Raw genomic sequence first — 16,796 nt, forward strand, 5'->3', positions numbered from 1 at the left:
CATCTATATTAATCTGTTTATTTGCTGTTTTGTAGCATTCTGTCTTACGAACATCATGCAATTTATTTCTAATACTTATGGACCTTCTAGTTGTTTTCAGGTGTTTTGCTCTTAAAAAACAATGTTGTTTCTATGAACTTATAAGTAGTTCCTGGTGCCCAGGTTAAAGGTTTTCTATGTGCATTCAGCTTTATTAGGTAAGATATAATTAATATTCCCAATAAAAGTGCACACAAGTAGCCCTGGCCTGTGCGGCTCAGTGGCTGGAGTGTCATCTGTTGCACCAAAAGGTCGTGAGTTGGATTCCCAATCAAGGCACATGCTGAGGTTGTGGGTTCAGTCCCTGGGGGGGGAGCATATGGGAGGCAGTGGACATTTCTCTCTCTCCCCCTCCCTCCCTCCCTCCCTCTCTGTCTAAAAATTGATGAATATATGTCCTTGGGTGAGTATTGGGGCGGGGGAAATGCATGCAAGTCTTCACGGATCCATATCCTCTCCAACGTTTGGTATTGTCAGATTTTGAATTTTTTGTTTATCTGGTTGTGTGACATATGTCATTATTATGCATCTTTTTGGATATTTAAAAGCCAATTATATCTTTTCTATTATATAATGCTTGTTAGTGTGTTCTGCCCATTTTTCTGTTGGTTTATCTTACTGATTTATTGGGGTTCTTTACAATGAAAAGAAATTCTTGGGTTATGTGAATTGTAGTTCTCTTCCTATTTTAGATGGCTTATTGTTTCACTTTTTGGGGTGTCTTTTGTTGGACAGAATTCCTAATGTCAAAATTATCAATCTGTTTATCATTTGCACTTTTTTCTCTACCTCTGGGCTCATAAAGATAGCCTAAGTATATTTGGGGCACACTTCTGTTCATTTTTCTCTTTCTTCCTGTTTTGGTAACTGGTGGTAGTTGATATTTTTTGGTGTTAAATGATGCATATAATAATAATGTAGAAAACATGTGTTTATTAGTCAACATGTGTTTGTTTATGAAGCTAGGAAAAGTTTGAGAAGTAGAGGTGAATAAACATTTAAATGTACAGGAATGGATTTCATTTCAGTAAAACCAGAAATTATTTTTTTAGAAGTCATTGTAAGTCAAAATAGTAATGAGCCCTTTTTAAAGCCATATCGGTATAAAAATAAACTGTCTGCTACGTTCTTTTAAATTTTGAAGAGTAGCAGACACATCATCTTAGTGATGAGCGTTCCATGATCTTGAGTGCTGTTGGTTTTTGTTTCAGCCTTCATGCCCAGTCCATGTAGTAATTTCCCATGCTGTCCTTTTTAAGTGAAGTTGGCAGAAAAAAAACCTTCAGCTACAATTAAATGTGTAAGACCAAAAATGATACTTTTTAAATCCTTTTAAAGATGCTCTTAAATATCACATTGTGGGCTATCTTATGACTGTGGCTAAAGAATGAATGTTTCTTCAGTGTGCTAAAATATGTTGCTCTGTTTCTAGCGTACGCTACCATGATTGAAAATGACTCAAATCCGGAAGTCAGGCGGGCAGTGTTATCGTGTATTGTGCCATCAGCAAAGACCTTGTCAAAAATCGTAGGGCGCACCAGGGACGTGAAAGTGGCCGTCAGAAAGCAGGCTTACCAGGTAAATAAGTTCAATATTTTGTGTAGGTATGTCCTTTAAAGTCAAAAAGCCATCTTCTTAAAACACTTTAAAAATATTTGGGAAATAATAATGATTTCATTAATTGAGACACATATGGAGAGTATAGGTAATTTAATATGTTATCAGATATTAAGTTTTTGGAGATTCTGAGTAATTTTCTTAGGGGAAGGAGATAGTACTAGTTATGAAATATGTAAACTATGTTGAGTTTAATGACCATCTTTTTATTATTATTATTATTATTATTATCATCTCTTTAAGGTTTTAGCTGAAAAGGTTCATATGAGAACTATGTCCATTGCTCAGAGAGTAATGCTCCTTCAACAAGGTCTGAATGACAGATCAGGTAAGATAGACAACTTTATGTACAAAACTTTCATCAATTTTGAGCTCAGATGTAAAAAGATTTAGGAAACAGGTGTCCTAAATTAAGTCAAGTAAGCCTATTATTTCGACAGCCAATAGAAATTTATCTTGGTGCATTGTATAGAAAAGCATTTCCTAAAGTTAAAGATCTTTATTCTTAGAAGGAGTAGAGTTTGCTTCAGTTCTCCTGAGTTTTACAAATGGAGAAACCATAGCTTACAGCTATACAGCTAATATATGTTAGAAGTAGGGCACAATCTCTTTCTTAGCACTCTCTTTTTTATTAAAATGCTATTCCTTTGTATAGGGGGATTTCCCCCAAAACCGGAATTATCTTCTGGAGGACGGGGCCTTTGTTGTACAGGCTTGCCCCACTGGGTGAGTGTTCTAGGAACCCACCTGTATCAGTATACCAGCTGGTGTTGTTGTGAGAGGTTGTGTTCAGCTTTAGTGAATTTTTTTTTTTTCTCTGAAGACCGTTCCAACACATTTGCCCATTTTGTGATGGGTGATTTGGGAGCACACCTACCCATACCACGCTGAATGTTGAGCAGTTTTTGACCAAAAAACAGCATGACCACTGTGCCCTACCGTCCCTATTGACCTGATCTCATCCCTAGTGACTTTTTTTTTTTGTTTTCCTGGATGAAAAAAGGCCTCAAAGGGAAACATTTTGCCAATGTGGAAGAGGTTAAACAAAACAAAAAAAAAGGCAGAAGCATTAAGAGGCATCAAAATTGACGAGTTTAAAAACTGTTTTGAGCAGTGGGAAAAACATCTCGATGGGTGTATTGTAGCAAATGGAGAGTACTTTGAAGGTGACTGAAGTTTAAATATGTAAGAATAAATAAATACAGAATTTTTTATAAATAAATTCCGGATTTTTGGGTCCCCCCCCCCTTGTATATCTTGCTATGAATATGTTTTGTGTGTTGGAAACAGCAATCAGGAATGGCCACACTAGTATAATTTTTTTAGCTTTTTTCCTCTTATGTGAAAACTAGAGCATCTGCTTACAAGAATGATGAGGAAGGATCTAGTTTACAGCTGGCAAACACAAGGCATGCTGGCCGAATCTGGCCCTCCACCTTCTTTTATCCAGCCGGGCACCTTGTGTCTATCAGGTGGCAGCGCCGAGCTCTCGATGAACTGTTAAAAGGAGTAGTTAGTTACATGTATATAGTCCTAAAGTTATATTCAGCCCTTTGAAGGCAACTGCAAGACTGATGTGGCCCCGGTGAAAATGAGTTTGACACCTCTGACCTAGTTTAAATTTCCAGTTCTTATGAGAAGGCTAAAATGGCTTAATTTTGCTGTAGCAAGAAAACCTCAGTTTGAGAACATTAGTTGTCACAGGATTAATGGGTAGGAAGACTAAAAACTAAGGATAAGGTTCGTTCAGTCATAAATGCTTGAGAGAATCACTAGTACAAATAGCATCAAGTGTAATAGATGAGCTTGGTCGACAAGGGAAATAGCAGGCGTTATGCAGTCTAGTCTGAGACCCAAAGCTCGCTGAACCTCGAGGAGGAATGCAAGGTTGTGGTAGTGGCTGTGTGTTTACTCCTGACCTTTTTCATTTTTATTTGGAAGTGAGCATCATAGTGATTTCTGCAATATCATTGTACTTCTATTATTTTGTTAGTATGCTTTGTTCTGCCTCTTAAGCTCTTTCCATTTCTATTGTAAAAATCAACTTTATGTTAAGACTGACCTGGTAGATTAATGAAAATAGACAAAATACAGGAGGAAGTGGAAGCTAGAACAAGCCTCTGTTTACCTGCGTTTCAAATGACTCCACAGAAGCCGTGAAGCAGGCAACGCAGAAGCATCTCCTCCAAGGCTGGCTCCGCTTTACCGAAGGAAATATATTGGAGCTGCTGCATCGGCTGGATGTGGAGAATTCTTCCGAAGTGGCAGTCTCTGTTCTCAATGCCTTATTTTCAGTGATTCCTCTTAGTGAACTGACAGAGATCTGTAAAAATAACAATGACAGGTATGTAAGGTATTCATTGTAATTTGAGTTGTATTGAAATGTGATACTGATGAGCTTCTGTAATGAAGGTTTCCTCCTCCCATTCCTTTAGATTGTATGGGTACTTTTTATCTGCCCCTCTTTTTTTTGTTTTTTACTCAGGTAGATGGCATTTTTTTCTCTTTTCTCCCTTGTGTAAGAACTTAGTTCTTTACATAGACTACTTTAGTTGCATTTTTTTTTTAATTTTGTTACTTTGATTTTTGTATTAGCCTACCGTGGAAAGTTCAACAGCATGCATCCTTATAGTATGTTTGCTCCTTTGATTAATTTTTTTGGTCTAAATTTTTTTCCTTTTTTTTTGTGGATAACTTAACAACTTTGCAGTTTTTAAAAGATTGGTGCTTACAAATCTGGTTTGCTTCTCATTTCCATTTTTGTTTAGTTCAAATTTTCAACTGCATTATTAAGATCATGCTTTCTTTTTTTTTTCTCCCTTTAAAATGAAGGAAACTGATTCCAATGGAAACACTGACTCCTGAAATTGCTTTGTATTGGCGTGCCCTTTGTGAATATTTGAAGTCAAAAGGAGATGAAGGCGAAGAATTTTTAGAGCAGATTTTGCCAGAGCCTGTGGTGTATGCCGAGTATTTACTGAGGTACAATTTTTTGCTTCAGTTTGGAATGTACTTGGGTTGCTCCCCGTGTCGGTCTCCCAGCCTCCTCCCACAAAGACAGGCCTAATTGGGAATAAGTTAAAAACCGTGTTTTTGGACAGGCAGAGATAAATAGGTGTATGCGCATTGAGTCTTTTTGAAGGAAGTGTAAAGTCAGTATGTTTAGGAACATTTCCTGAAAGCTGTCAAACATTTCTCCATAAAGTGGATGATGTCTTACTCTGAAAGTGGTTGGCAAACTTTTTCTAAGTGCCAGATAGCAAATATTTTAGAGTATGCCGGCTGCACTGTCTTTGTCACAATGAAGCAGTTCTCCTGTAGCAGTGCAAAAGTAGCCAACGACAATATGTAATGCTAAGTGTGACTGTTGATAAGACTTTTATTGATGCTAAAATTTGAATTTTGTTTTTCACATGTGTATATTTACACATGTAAATATTTCTTATATAGGCATTTATTTTAAACTACTATTTAAAAATGTCTAAATCTTAGCCTGCCAGCAGCAGAGAGACAAGCAGTAGGCTGGATCTGGTGCAGGGGCCACAGTTTTCCAGCGGACAGGGTGGGCGTGGTGGCCAGTTCTAGTTTTAATTAAAGATATTTAATTAATGATACTATTTGGCTTTTGTTGTTTAAAATTTTTTTCAAACTTGATGTTTAAAAACAGTTGCTTGAATTACTCTAATTTTTACCTATTTCACTTTAAAATTATGTAAGTGAAACACAAATGCATTCTTGACAAAATTCCAATACAGATGTATATAGAATAAAAATGTGAATTCCCTCTTTTATCTTCTAATTCCTCGATTTCATTGCTTTCCTTGGAGTTAACAGCTAAACAGCTTGGGGTGTATACTTTCATACCTTCCCCTGCATTTACATATACATGTACTGAATGCAGAGATGCTTTTTCAGATGCAGTGCACTATACATATCTTTTTTAAAATAACTACTGATGTTTGAGATCATTATGTGTTGGTGTATATAAATCTGTCACAGCCTTAGAAGCATATTATTCCATAGTGTGGTGGTATCATTTAATTTACTCCTCTGTGGATGGGTATTTTGTTTACAGTTTTCACTGATATTAAAGGTGTATAACTTTCTTGCACTTTTTTGGTATGTTTGGGATTTGGTGGGGTTGATTCCCAGAAATGGAATTGCTGGGCCAAAGATTATATACATTACGATAGATAATTAGTGTGTCAATTTTTAATTCTGCTTTCGGTATATTTATAAAAGCTTGCCTATAATATGAATAATGGTCCTGAATTTTCTATGTAGGAAATATACTATTCTGATTTTGCTTATCAGAGTTTCACATGTAAGTTAGGGAGCAAAGCTATAAATGCATTTGAATTTCATATGCAAAATATTAAATCCAGGATACATTTCTCAACTGTGAGTGAATATGGAAACTCATAGCTTAAGGTCATAATAACATCATGAAAAGCATGTGTGAATCTACTGAGTGTTTTAATGGTAGTTATTTCAGGTTTTAACACTTAATTAGAGTGTTCATTATCATGCTGTTTGGATCATGTTGAAATATTTTCAAAGAATGAATTTGATATAATGCTTAGTAATATGTATTAGTGTAAAAGTGATAAATGCTCATAGAAGATAGAGAAGCTATAAAAATATGAGGATATGTTAAATGTTTAAATAACATAGAGGGGAGACCTCTCCTCAGCGACCACTTCACAAATTGGTTACTTCTTAGTTAATATTGACATATAAAGAGTTTCTTATTCTTATATTTCTTTTGTCACTTAATCTGTGAGTTTTGAAATAACTTCAGTCGACTTGTTTTTTTTTCACTTACAGAGAGGAAAACTTAAAAGGTTGTATTTTAATTATTTAAAGAATAGTTAAGAAATAGAATGATTTTCTTTTTGGAGCAATGTTACTAGATAGGATTGTTCTACTCAGATACAGAAACAAAATTAAAGGGAAAATTCTTTCATGATAATCTCAAAAATGTATGTTTACATATTTTGTAGTGGTAAGAGTTAGTGACTCAGAATTCTGATGCGAAATAATTTCCTGTTATCTGAAGAATCAGGGATGTTAAATGAGTGATCACTTCATTATAGTGAATATCTTTTAAATTGGTTAAAAAGATGATTTTATGGTGATTAAAATTGGTGGTTCCCTTTTAAGTTACATTTATACAGTTCAGGATTTGTTACATATTAATGAAAAAAACCCTACTCTTTGATGCTATGCATTATGCTAAAGCTGGGGTAAAGTAACCCCATTCAACTCCGAAGGGATTCGGAGATGAATGAGAGATTTTTAGCCTATTAGAAATTAGTGACTCTACTGATCTGTTGATTTTGATAAAAATTCGTTTTGTAGCTTTCCTTTGGTTTCCTGCTAGAGCCCAAAGGTTCGCTGGTGCCTTTAAAGGGCCTAATCTCATGATCGGAGATTTATGAGATGAATGAATTTATTCATTGTGCATAATTCTGCAGTTTCTGTAGCTTGGTTCTTGTTGACACTTAAAAAATGACATTTTTGGTCCCGATTGTTGTTTTTCATATTCCAACCCAAAGGCACTTAGTTGTTTGTACTTCAATTCTTAATTCTTCTTTTAAGTAGCTCCCCTATCACATGCATTCACAAAAGGGGGATCTTCCGTAGGCTATTGAATATTTTCCAGGTGAGGACTGTGAAACGTTTTAATTTGGGCGGTGATAGTAGGAGTACAAGGACAGTTGACGGTGCTGTTCAGTAGTACTTACCCTAAAATAAGAACAATACAAAGATTACTAGGGCCCCTAAACAAGGACAATACAAAATCATGAAGTGGTCTATGTTTTAATGTTTTTTTTTAAAGGTCATTGTATTCATGGATTATTTGTGTAATTCTTATTATTACTACTGTTTTAAAATTTTTAAAATTTTTTTAGTCCTCACCCTAGGATATGTTGATTTTAGAGAGAAAGGAAGGAAGGAAGGAGGAGAGACACACAGAGAGAGAAACATCAGTGTGAAAGAGCAACATTGCTGTGACAGAGAAATACTGACTTGTTGCCTCCCCATATGTGTCCTGACCAGGAATTGAACCCGTAGCCTAAATATGTGCCCTGACTGGCAATCAAACCCACTACCTTTTGGTGTATGGCTGGGCTGATGCTCCAACTAACAGGGCCACCTGGCCAGGACACTAGTATTCTTTTAAACAAAATGATGGTTAATTAGGGATGATGATGGAAGACTAGCTCTTTATGAAATTGGATTTTGGAGAAGAGATTCAGAACTTTATAATTGAGAATACTAGTGACATATACTAATAAATAATATTGAATATCAACCTGAATAGAAAAATAAAGAAATATAAGAATGCTAGTGACAATGAAATAATTATCAGTTTGAAAGATATAGATATGTACCTCTTGAAGGTTTCCCATAGGAAATTTGAATCTTCAATGAAAATACATTTGCCAAATTCTTTTGACTTAAGTCAGTAAGTTTCTTTACAGAAAAGTTCATGACAATAGTGGAGAATTTACTCTTACAGACCAAATTAGTGTCATGTGGTATAAACATCCATGTATTTATATTAATGTGAACTGAAGAGAGAAAAAACCTTTCCTGACCTAACGGGGAGCTGTTTAATGTTTCTGAACACATTCTACACTTCATTAATTCTTCTTGTTTTAGTTATATTCAGAGCATTCCAGCTGTTAATGATGAACAGAGAAATGATTTTGCCTTCTTTGGACATTTGATGACAAAAGAGTTCATAGGCCAGCAGTTGATTCTCATTATCAAGTGTTTGGATACCAATGAGGAAGGAGGAAGGTATGCCTGAATGTTAACCTTAGTTCTAATGTGTTCTTCTAATCCTGTATTGAAATACCGTCTTGTTACCATATAATTAAATATACAGGGATGGGCAAGAGGTTCGTGTGGAAAATAATACATTAATAAGTAATACAAGAATAAACTCTGTTTTGCATACTCACAATTGCAAACCAGCATAGCTTTCTAGCATGTTATAAAAAGTATTCTCTTTCTTCTTATATGTGTGATATATAACAGAAAATATACCCTTTCCTCCCTTCTTCCCCGTATATGTGAGTGTGTGTGAATAAAAGATAAAATATATGAGGTCTTAATTCATTTTCTTCATAACAAATCAATGAAATTGCAGATTCCTGCTTAAAAATCTGTCTTCATGACAGAGGGCTACTTAATACTATCTAAGACATTTGATTCACTTCTGGTATTTTGTCACTTCGTCATGTTAATTTGTGAAAGATTGTAAGATGATTTATAAAAATTATTTTTTTTCCAGAACGTGAATTTTTGAGCTAAAATCTATACACATATTTTTGCACCTAAAGTGATAAATGTAAAAAAGAACTGAGACAAATGTGGAATAGGTGAAATGCTAGAGCTAACGTGTGTTTCCGCTGCCGTGCCTTGGTTAAGACAGTTTGTTCTGCACGCAGGAAACGTCTGCTGGCTATCCTGCAGGAGATTCTCACCCTGCCCACGACCCCGATGCCCCTGGTTTCCTTTCTTGTGGAGAGGCTGCTCCACATTGTGGTGGACGATAATAAGAGAACGCAGATTGTGAGTAATTTTCTTCATTGTCGGCCAGTGAGTGAGGATTGTCTTCATTTCTTTTCAGTACTTTTCGCTTTATCTTTAACTGCCTTTGTTTTAATTTTGTCTCTCTATCAGGTTGTTAAACTTAAATTCAAATCTCTCACACGCACACACATTCCAAAAAACATCTCCTCCTCAGAATTCATGGATGCGGGCAATAGTGTGGTGACTGCAGGGGGGAGCGGGTGGATGGAAAACAAAATTTAATAAAAAATAAACTATTAAAAAAGAATAAACTCAATTGACAGGATAATATGTTGTTGCTATGATTAAAAAAGAATCATCTGCCCTGGCTGGTGTAGCTCAGTGGATTGAGCTCGGGGTGCGAACCAAAACATCGCAAGTTTGATTCCCAGTCAGGGCACATGCCTGGGTTGCAGGCCATGGCTCTCAGCAACCGCACATTGATGTCTCTCTCTCTCCCCTCCTCCCTTCCCTCTCTTAAAAAAAAAAAAGAATCATCTGCTCTTGGCATACTTACTGTTGCATCAGTTGGAAATGGAGCAGGTTAGGGGAGAGGTGACAGTGGGCATTGGTCGGTAGAGTGAGGCCCGGCTCAAGTCATACATACCTGGGTTCAAATCCCCTTTGGCACTTTATGGCTTTGTGAGTTGGGGCAAGTTATTTAATTCTGATTTTTTTTTTACTTGTCTGCAAAATAAGAGTAGCAATAAAACCTACCTTTCATTGTTCAATGGAATAATGTTCATAAACTGCTTTGTAAATACAGAAATAAATGTACTATAATATTACTGCTGCCAAGTGTTATTCTCTCTGGGGTACTCAGAAAAGACAGACCTGGGCCATTACTTTTCATAACACCATACCATCGCAGGGTTGTTGTAAGTTAATCCACAGGTTGTCCTTTCCTGTCCCTCCTTGTGTACACACACTTACCCATAACCCCCTTCTACAGCCTTCCCCGTGCGTGGTTATCCAGCCAGTGTCTGCGTGAGCACCCTCCTTTGGGGCGCAGTCTTTTCTTGAGCCTGCTTGCTCTAGTGGCTCCGAAAGGAAGGTCTTCGGTTGCCCTGCCATTATTTATGCATTGCGTGTCCAAAGGAACAATGAATGAGCGTTCTGTCTCTTATGTTTGGCTCCCATGGATCTGAACAAGGGAGGGAGGGACAGATTTTAGGCAGGGAAGAAAACTTCTCTTCAACATCTATGTGCCTGCTATCTTCCCATAATCTTAGGGTTCTTAGTCAAGATACATTGTTCGGTCATGTTTTTTCTAAAATGGTCTGGCAAAGAGAATGTGTACCATTTTTACTTGTATATTTTGCTCTATTTTTCATGAGACTGTGGATGCTAGTTGGAGTTTTATGTAGCAGTTTGATGTCACTAGAACATGTATTAAAGGGTGTACTCTGAACTGTAACTTTACTCATCAGGTTTCAGAAATTATTTCAGAGCTTCGGGCACCCATTGTTACTGAGGCTGTTCAGAATGATCCAGCTGATGCAAGAAAGAGAGAGCTCAAGGTAGGTCTCTTCTAAATTGAAGAAATACCTGAATCTCATGTGGTCGTCCAAGTCGTGTATTCCCTCTTGCTGTACATGTTCAGAGTTGTTCTTGTAGGGTCAGATCGCTCGTTAACTAGTAAACTGGGAGAGTATCTGAAATGGTACCAGACTACGTCGGTCTGGAAGACCGGCAGGCCTCTGTTTCAGGAAGACCACGGCTTTGTCTGTGCCCGACTGATGGACCTCTGGGACGCTGAGATGTTCAGCTGTACTCCCAGTTTGCTGCAGGTTTTCGCATTGACAGTTTTGTTTGTTTATGTCTTTCTTTCAATTTGTATCTTTCCTAGATGGCCGAAATAAAAGTTAAACTTATTGAGGCAAAAGAAGCGTTGGAAAATTGCATTGCCTTACAGAATTTTAATCAAGCATCAGAATTAAAAGAGGAAATAAAAGCATTAGAAGATGCCAGAGTAAACCTATTGAAAGAGACAGAGCAGGTTGAAATTAAAGAAGTCCACGGGGAAAAGGTATAGATAACTTCTTTATACCAAATTTCAGCTGTTATTTATCTCAACTAAACCTTGTTTTCTTAACTCAGAAAGCTGCCAGAATATATTCACTGTGGAGGGATTTTTAACAGTACTGTGAATTAATAGGAAAATATATTTTGCCCTCTTCATCCTTTCTACTTTGAGCTTTGAAAGGCCTTAATTACCTGTGATTATTGTGGCTGAGGATTTATCTGCTCTCTTCAGTGCGAATCCCTGGAATCCAAAGTCGTCTTTGCCTCCAGTGGTTTCCTTCGGGTTGGGTTGTTTTGTCTATTCGTGTGTCTTGAATGGTTCAGGGCAGGAGAAGGCACCTTGTCTGTTTCCTTATCTTTTCCTGTTTGTGGAAGGCTCATGGCCTTTCCGCTGGTGGGAAAAGAATGCCAGGGGTAACCGCACCGTTTCACACATGCATCTTAAAGCTCCCCTGAGTCACTCATCACGTTAACAGGGATAAATTCTGAGAAATGTGGTGATTTTACCATTGTGCGAATCTCACGCACACCCAGATGGCACGGCCCACTGCACACCTGGGCGGTGTGGGACAGCCCACGGCTCCTAGGCCACGGCCCGTGCAGCACGGGGCTGCACTGGAAACTGCAGACAGTTCCGATACAGTGGTCAGCACTGGCATATCTAAACACAGTGAAGGTGCGGTGGAGATACAGCGTAAAGGATGGAGTGTGTGTGTGCGCTCTCACGCACACGTTTGGGGGGCGGGGGCTGTGGGGGGAGGTGGGGGCTGTGGAGGGAGGCGCCGCCTGAGGGAGAGAGCACCTCAGAAGAAGGGGGTGAGGGAATGAGGAGGAGGGACGGGCAGATGTTGAAAGAGGCAGAGAGAAAGCTTGAGACCAGAAACAGTAAAAGGGAGGAGGGATGGAGAGCGAGCGAGCGAGCAAGAGAGGGAGAGAGCGGCGAGGTAGACACAGGCGTGGGAGGACAGGAGCCGAAGAGGGGAAGGGAGCTGGTGCACCCGGGTGCTTGTGCAGCGCATGCGCCTGTGTGTGCAGGGGGGCTGGCTCCCAGGCCCCCTCCTCCCCAGCCTTCTCCCCACCCTCCCTTGCCCCGCCCTGGCCCAGCCACTGGCGGGTGCACAGCGAGTAGACAGCCTGCTGAGCCTCTGAAACCACCCGGAGCTAGCAGTAAATTCAGCACCTAGTCGGGTCCAGCCTTTTCTCTCCACGTCCCGGACAAACCTTGCTTGTAGCCCACTACAGTCTGATGGGACCCCTGGGGTGCACATGGCCCGTCGCCGACCCAGCCTTACCTGGTGTGTGACTGTGCTTCTGTTTTTAGGAAAAGCCAAGTAGCTTGGTTTTCAGTGAAATAGTAAACTTGTGTATCTAGCAACATTTAAAGCTAAGTTTCAGCAGTCTTTTTTCAACTTAGTAGTATTGGACAAACTGGTCTTATTTTAACATAAGATAGAATGCTCTCAATTACTGTGCTCTATGATATTAACTTAATTCAGGAGGTCTTTTAGGATCTTACCTTTTGTAGTAAACATCATTTATTATTGTACTTTTGGTTTGGGAAGCGCCGATTAGTGTATTCTCAGGAGACTGTGCTGGCTAGGGAAGAGCATTCTGTAAGTTATGTTCCGGAACTGTTAGCCACAGACACCCCCCACCTTCCCAGTGACTGCTGCATTTTATTTTCATAGCTAGTAACTTGTTCTTTTGTTTGACAAAGTCTGTGGTTCATTATAGGCTCTTCAATTTGAGGAGCAAATTTAAAATGAAAAAATATATTGTATCACAAACTGAAAAACCATATAAAATGCAGGTCTAAGTTAGGAAAACATTAACAAAAGTAGTCTACCATGATTAATATCACCTGTGTAACTTGACTTGCTGTGACGATTTACGCGCTCATTTTTCCTAATTCAGGATTATAATTACGGTACAATTACAGCATAGCGTAATGCATGCTGTGGTCAGGGGAGTACCAGGGTTTCATTCATAGTGCAGTGGTTTTCCCTCTCACCTGTCTAACCCAGGGGGCGTTGTGGGCTTCCCCAGAGGAAAGAATGTTTTCACTTGTGATTTGAATAAAAATAATATGAGCAGGATGCTTTTTCTCCGGTAGTCACCGCTTTAAGCACTTCACAAGTGTGAACGCATCTGATTCTCATGATAACCTTCATGACGTTGGCACTGTTGTTCTCACATTACAGAGGGCAGGTCACTCGTCCAAAGCCACACGGATGGTAAACGGTGGAGTCAGAACTCGAACCCCGGCAGGTGGCTTTAGATTTGCGCTTTTAGTTCTCCCTGTGTCGTCTCTGCAGTGAGTCACAAAGGGGGTGTTGGAGGCAGACGGAGCGATGTGTGTAAAGGCTCAGAAGTGAAGGAGCGTCTTGTGTTCAAAAACTTGAGGTCCCCGTGTCTAGAGAACTGAGGGGGAGAGACGAGAGAAATTTGGGGATGGGAATTAGGGGTCAGTGCACGCAAGACCTTGCATAAGCAATAATTAAAACTGCGTGCTACCCAAGGATCGTGGCGGAGCACCGAAGGGGTGAAGTGGTGGGATGGATGAGTTTCATGTCTTAGGAAGGTCGCTGTCGCTCAGGACGCGGACTGCAGGGTGCTAAAGCCTAGACACTCGCCGGCAGACTCGGAGTAATGTGGGCTTGCAGCGGTTGCAGTCTGAATGAGGCGATGGGGGGGATACGGAAAGAAGTGGTGGATTGGAGAAGTAGTTAGGGACTCGTAAGAGGGAGAAGAGCGAGTCAGGAACGTGTGCTAGTGTTTGGGTTTGGGCGGCTGGGTAGATGACAGGGATGTTATGGAGCTGGCACTCGAGGAGGAGGGACTGGGGTGATGGTGAGCTGGCCCCCTCCTGGGCATCTGGGGTCCGGGAAGCCTGTGGAACGCGGAGGGGGAAAGGTCTGCCGGCAGCTGTGTGTAAGAATCGGAAACTCAGGCCACCGCCGGGCTGGCTCACACACGACGGTGCCGGCTGGATGCGATGACGGCCCAGGGAGTGCCAGAGGGCACCGTGCCTAGGAAAAGCAAGGGGGTCTGGGTCGGGGGGTGGTAAATGGTAATGGAAAACATACAATAAAAAAGACCTCTGCGAAGGCACACATTTAAGGAATGGGCGGAAGGTGTCCTTACTAACGCTGAGTACGTTGTGTGTCATTTTAGGACGACGCCGAGACACTGCAGAAGTGTCTCATCTTGTGTTACGAACTGCTGAAGCACATCTCCGCCTCGACGGGGCTCAGCGCCACCGTGAACGGCATCGTGGAGTCTTTGGTATGTCGGTGGCCTTTGAAGCTTATGTTAGTTAGTGCGCCCCTTCCTCATTTTATAAGTAATACATTCTTCGGGTCCAAAAGAATGAAAAGATGACTCTTTTAAATGTCTGAAAAATATAAATGGTAAAAAAAAATTCAGTGGATGCAATCATATTGTGAGGATTGAATTAAGATAATACATATAAAGGACGTGGTAGATAGTTATTCCTTTAAAATTTTGAAAAAAAACTATGCCGGAAGAGATGCTGACTCTCTCTATTCTTTGAGTAGTCAGGAATAATGCAGGGATATTTAAGTGCTGGAATCTTGCTATATAGTAGGAGTATGAACAGACACATTGTGAGCAATGTGAGAGGAGTTTGTTTATTACCGTATGTTTAAAAGAATTTTTACTGAACTAACTCTTTATAGCTAATCTCCATTTTAGTGGGAACACTTACAATGTCGAGGGAAGACGACACAGAATTGAATGGTCGCAGTGATGTTAGGTGTATAAAAAGTACCTGTGTTGGAAGATCGAAAGAGACTGTATACAGAGGGATGTACTCGAGTAAGATATTTGGATAAAGGAGTTAAAAAATGTTTTTATGAAATTAGTATTCTTTAAGGAAAAATCAGAAATTCATTGAACGGATATTGATTGTCCATCTACTATAAACTAAATACTAGGGATGGTGCATACATGGCACACAAAACAGGTAGAGCCTGCGCTCCCGGACCTTCTGCTCAGGCAGGGGAGGCAGCAGTCAGGTGAGAAGCGGACACTGATGCCATGACAGTTGCTGTGAGTGAGAGCTGTGTGATCATGTGTGAGCTTACAGTAGTGGACTTTGATACGTTCATGGACAGCGTTCTTGATCTGATATTTGAGTAGACATTAACTACGTGAAGGAGGAAAGAATGTTCTAGACCTGCTCTCCAGTACAGTAGCCTCTAGCCACATGGACTTGTGAGAAACTCGGCCAAACTGAGGTGTGCTGGAAGTGTGAAAATACACTGGGTTTTGAAGACTTTAGTACAAACTACAGATTGTAAATTATCTTAGTGTTTAAATATTGAGTACACGATTCATGATAACATTTGGGTTATATTAGGTAAATAAAACATACTAAGATTAGTTTTACATGCTTTTACTTTAATGTGGCTCCTAGAAAATTAAAAATGATGTAAGTGGCCTGGCTGGTGTGGCTCAGTGGATTGAGCGTGAGCTGCGAACCAAAGGGTCGCAGGTTCAGTTCCCAGTCAGGGCACATGCCTGGGTTGCAGGCCAGGTCCCCAGTAGGGGGCGTGCAAGAGGCAACCACACATTGATATTTCTCTCGTCTTTCTCCTTCTCTTTCCCTCTCTCTAAAAATAAATGAATAAAATATTTTAAAAAAAGATGTAAGTGGCTTGCACCGTATTTCCATTGGGCAGCACTGACTGGGAGCCATCACAGTCAGACGGGCTGGATCGGCAGAGAGCGGGGGCAGCGTGACGTGGGATGATTCTGGGAGAGAGTGCACAGCGAGACACACACTGTGTCACATTGAAAGAGTTTCATCTCTGACCTGTGAGCGCTGCAAAGCCACTGAGGAAGTGTCAGTGGGGGGAGGGGCTGTAGTCTTCTGTTTTAGCAATTTAATATTTACCCTTTCAACTGAAAACGGGCTTCTTTGAGTCAGTAGGCAGTACGGAGATGTAGATCTATAAAATCATACAGAAATTATTTTGACCATGTTTTTAATATACTGTTGTAAATTTCTTGTGCCTGTAAAAAGTGTTATAATTTCTGATTCGTTTCAGATTCTTCCTGGAATAATAAGTGTGCATCCTGTAGTAAGAAATCTGGCTATTTTATGCTTGGGGTGCTGTGGACTACAGAATCGGAATTTTGCAAGTAAACACTTTGTATTACTGTTGCAGGTAAGATATCTCGTGACAAAATCTTGATTGTTTTTCCTAAAATACTCAGAGTCTGTGGTGATAATGCTAGTACTCAAAATTTAATCTATTCCGGAGCTTATTGAAGATGATGATGATCATGGATGACTTTTAGAGATTCAGTTTTTAAGTTTTGATTTCTTTCTTATTCAAACACTTGTGTAGAAAAGGGATGAAATATCAATTATTTATTTTTAAAGTTCTTTTTTAAAAAAGATTTTATTTATTTATTTTTAGAGAGAGGAGAAGGGAGGGAGAAAGAGAGGGAGAGAAACATCAGTGTGGCTGCCACTCATGCACCCTCCACTGGGAACTTGG

At 39.7% G+C, this 16,796-nt stretch overlaps 1 protein-coding gene across 1 annotated transcript in view; it reads left to right on the forward strand.

The window, feature by feature from the left end:
• Window positions 1-16,796, forward strand: part of NCAPG (non-SMC condensin I complex subunit G) — a 32,083-nt gene that overhangs the window by 2,407 nt on the left and 12,880 nt on the right. The window contains exons 4-13 of the mRNA XM_045834495.1: window positions 1,472-1,617; window positions 1,900-1,984; window positions 3,808-4,000; window positions 4,489-4,638; window positions 8,326-8,466; window positions 9,120-9,243; window positions 10,674-10,763; window positions 11,093-11,272; window positions 14,443-14,553; window positions 16,341-16,460. Coding sequence (XP_045690451.1) covers window positions 1,472-1,617; window positions 1,900-1,984; window positions 3,808-4,000; window positions 4,489-4,638; window positions 8,326-8,466; window positions 9,120-9,243; window positions 10,674-10,763; window positions 11,093-11,272; window positions 14,443-14,553; window positions 16,341-16,460 — 1,340 coding nt within the window. The remainder of the gene's footprint in view (window positions 1-1,471; window positions 1,618-1,899; window positions 1,985-3,807; window positions 4,001-4,488; window positions 4,639-8,325; window positions 8,467-9,119; window positions 9,244-10,673; window positions 10,764-11,092; window positions 11,273-14,442; window positions 14,554-16,340; window positions 16,461-16,796) is intronic.

This window comes from Phyllostomus hastatus, unplaced genomic scaffold, assembly GCF_019186645.2.
Source record: "Phyllostomus hastatus isolate PE091 unplaced genomic scaffold, TTU_PhHast_1.1 phas_contig_196, whole genome shotgun sequence".
In the NCBI taxonomy this organism is placed as follows: domain Eukaryota; kingdom Metazoa; phylum Chordata; class Mammalia; order Chiroptera; family Phyllostomidae; genus Phyllostomus; species Phyllostomus hastatus.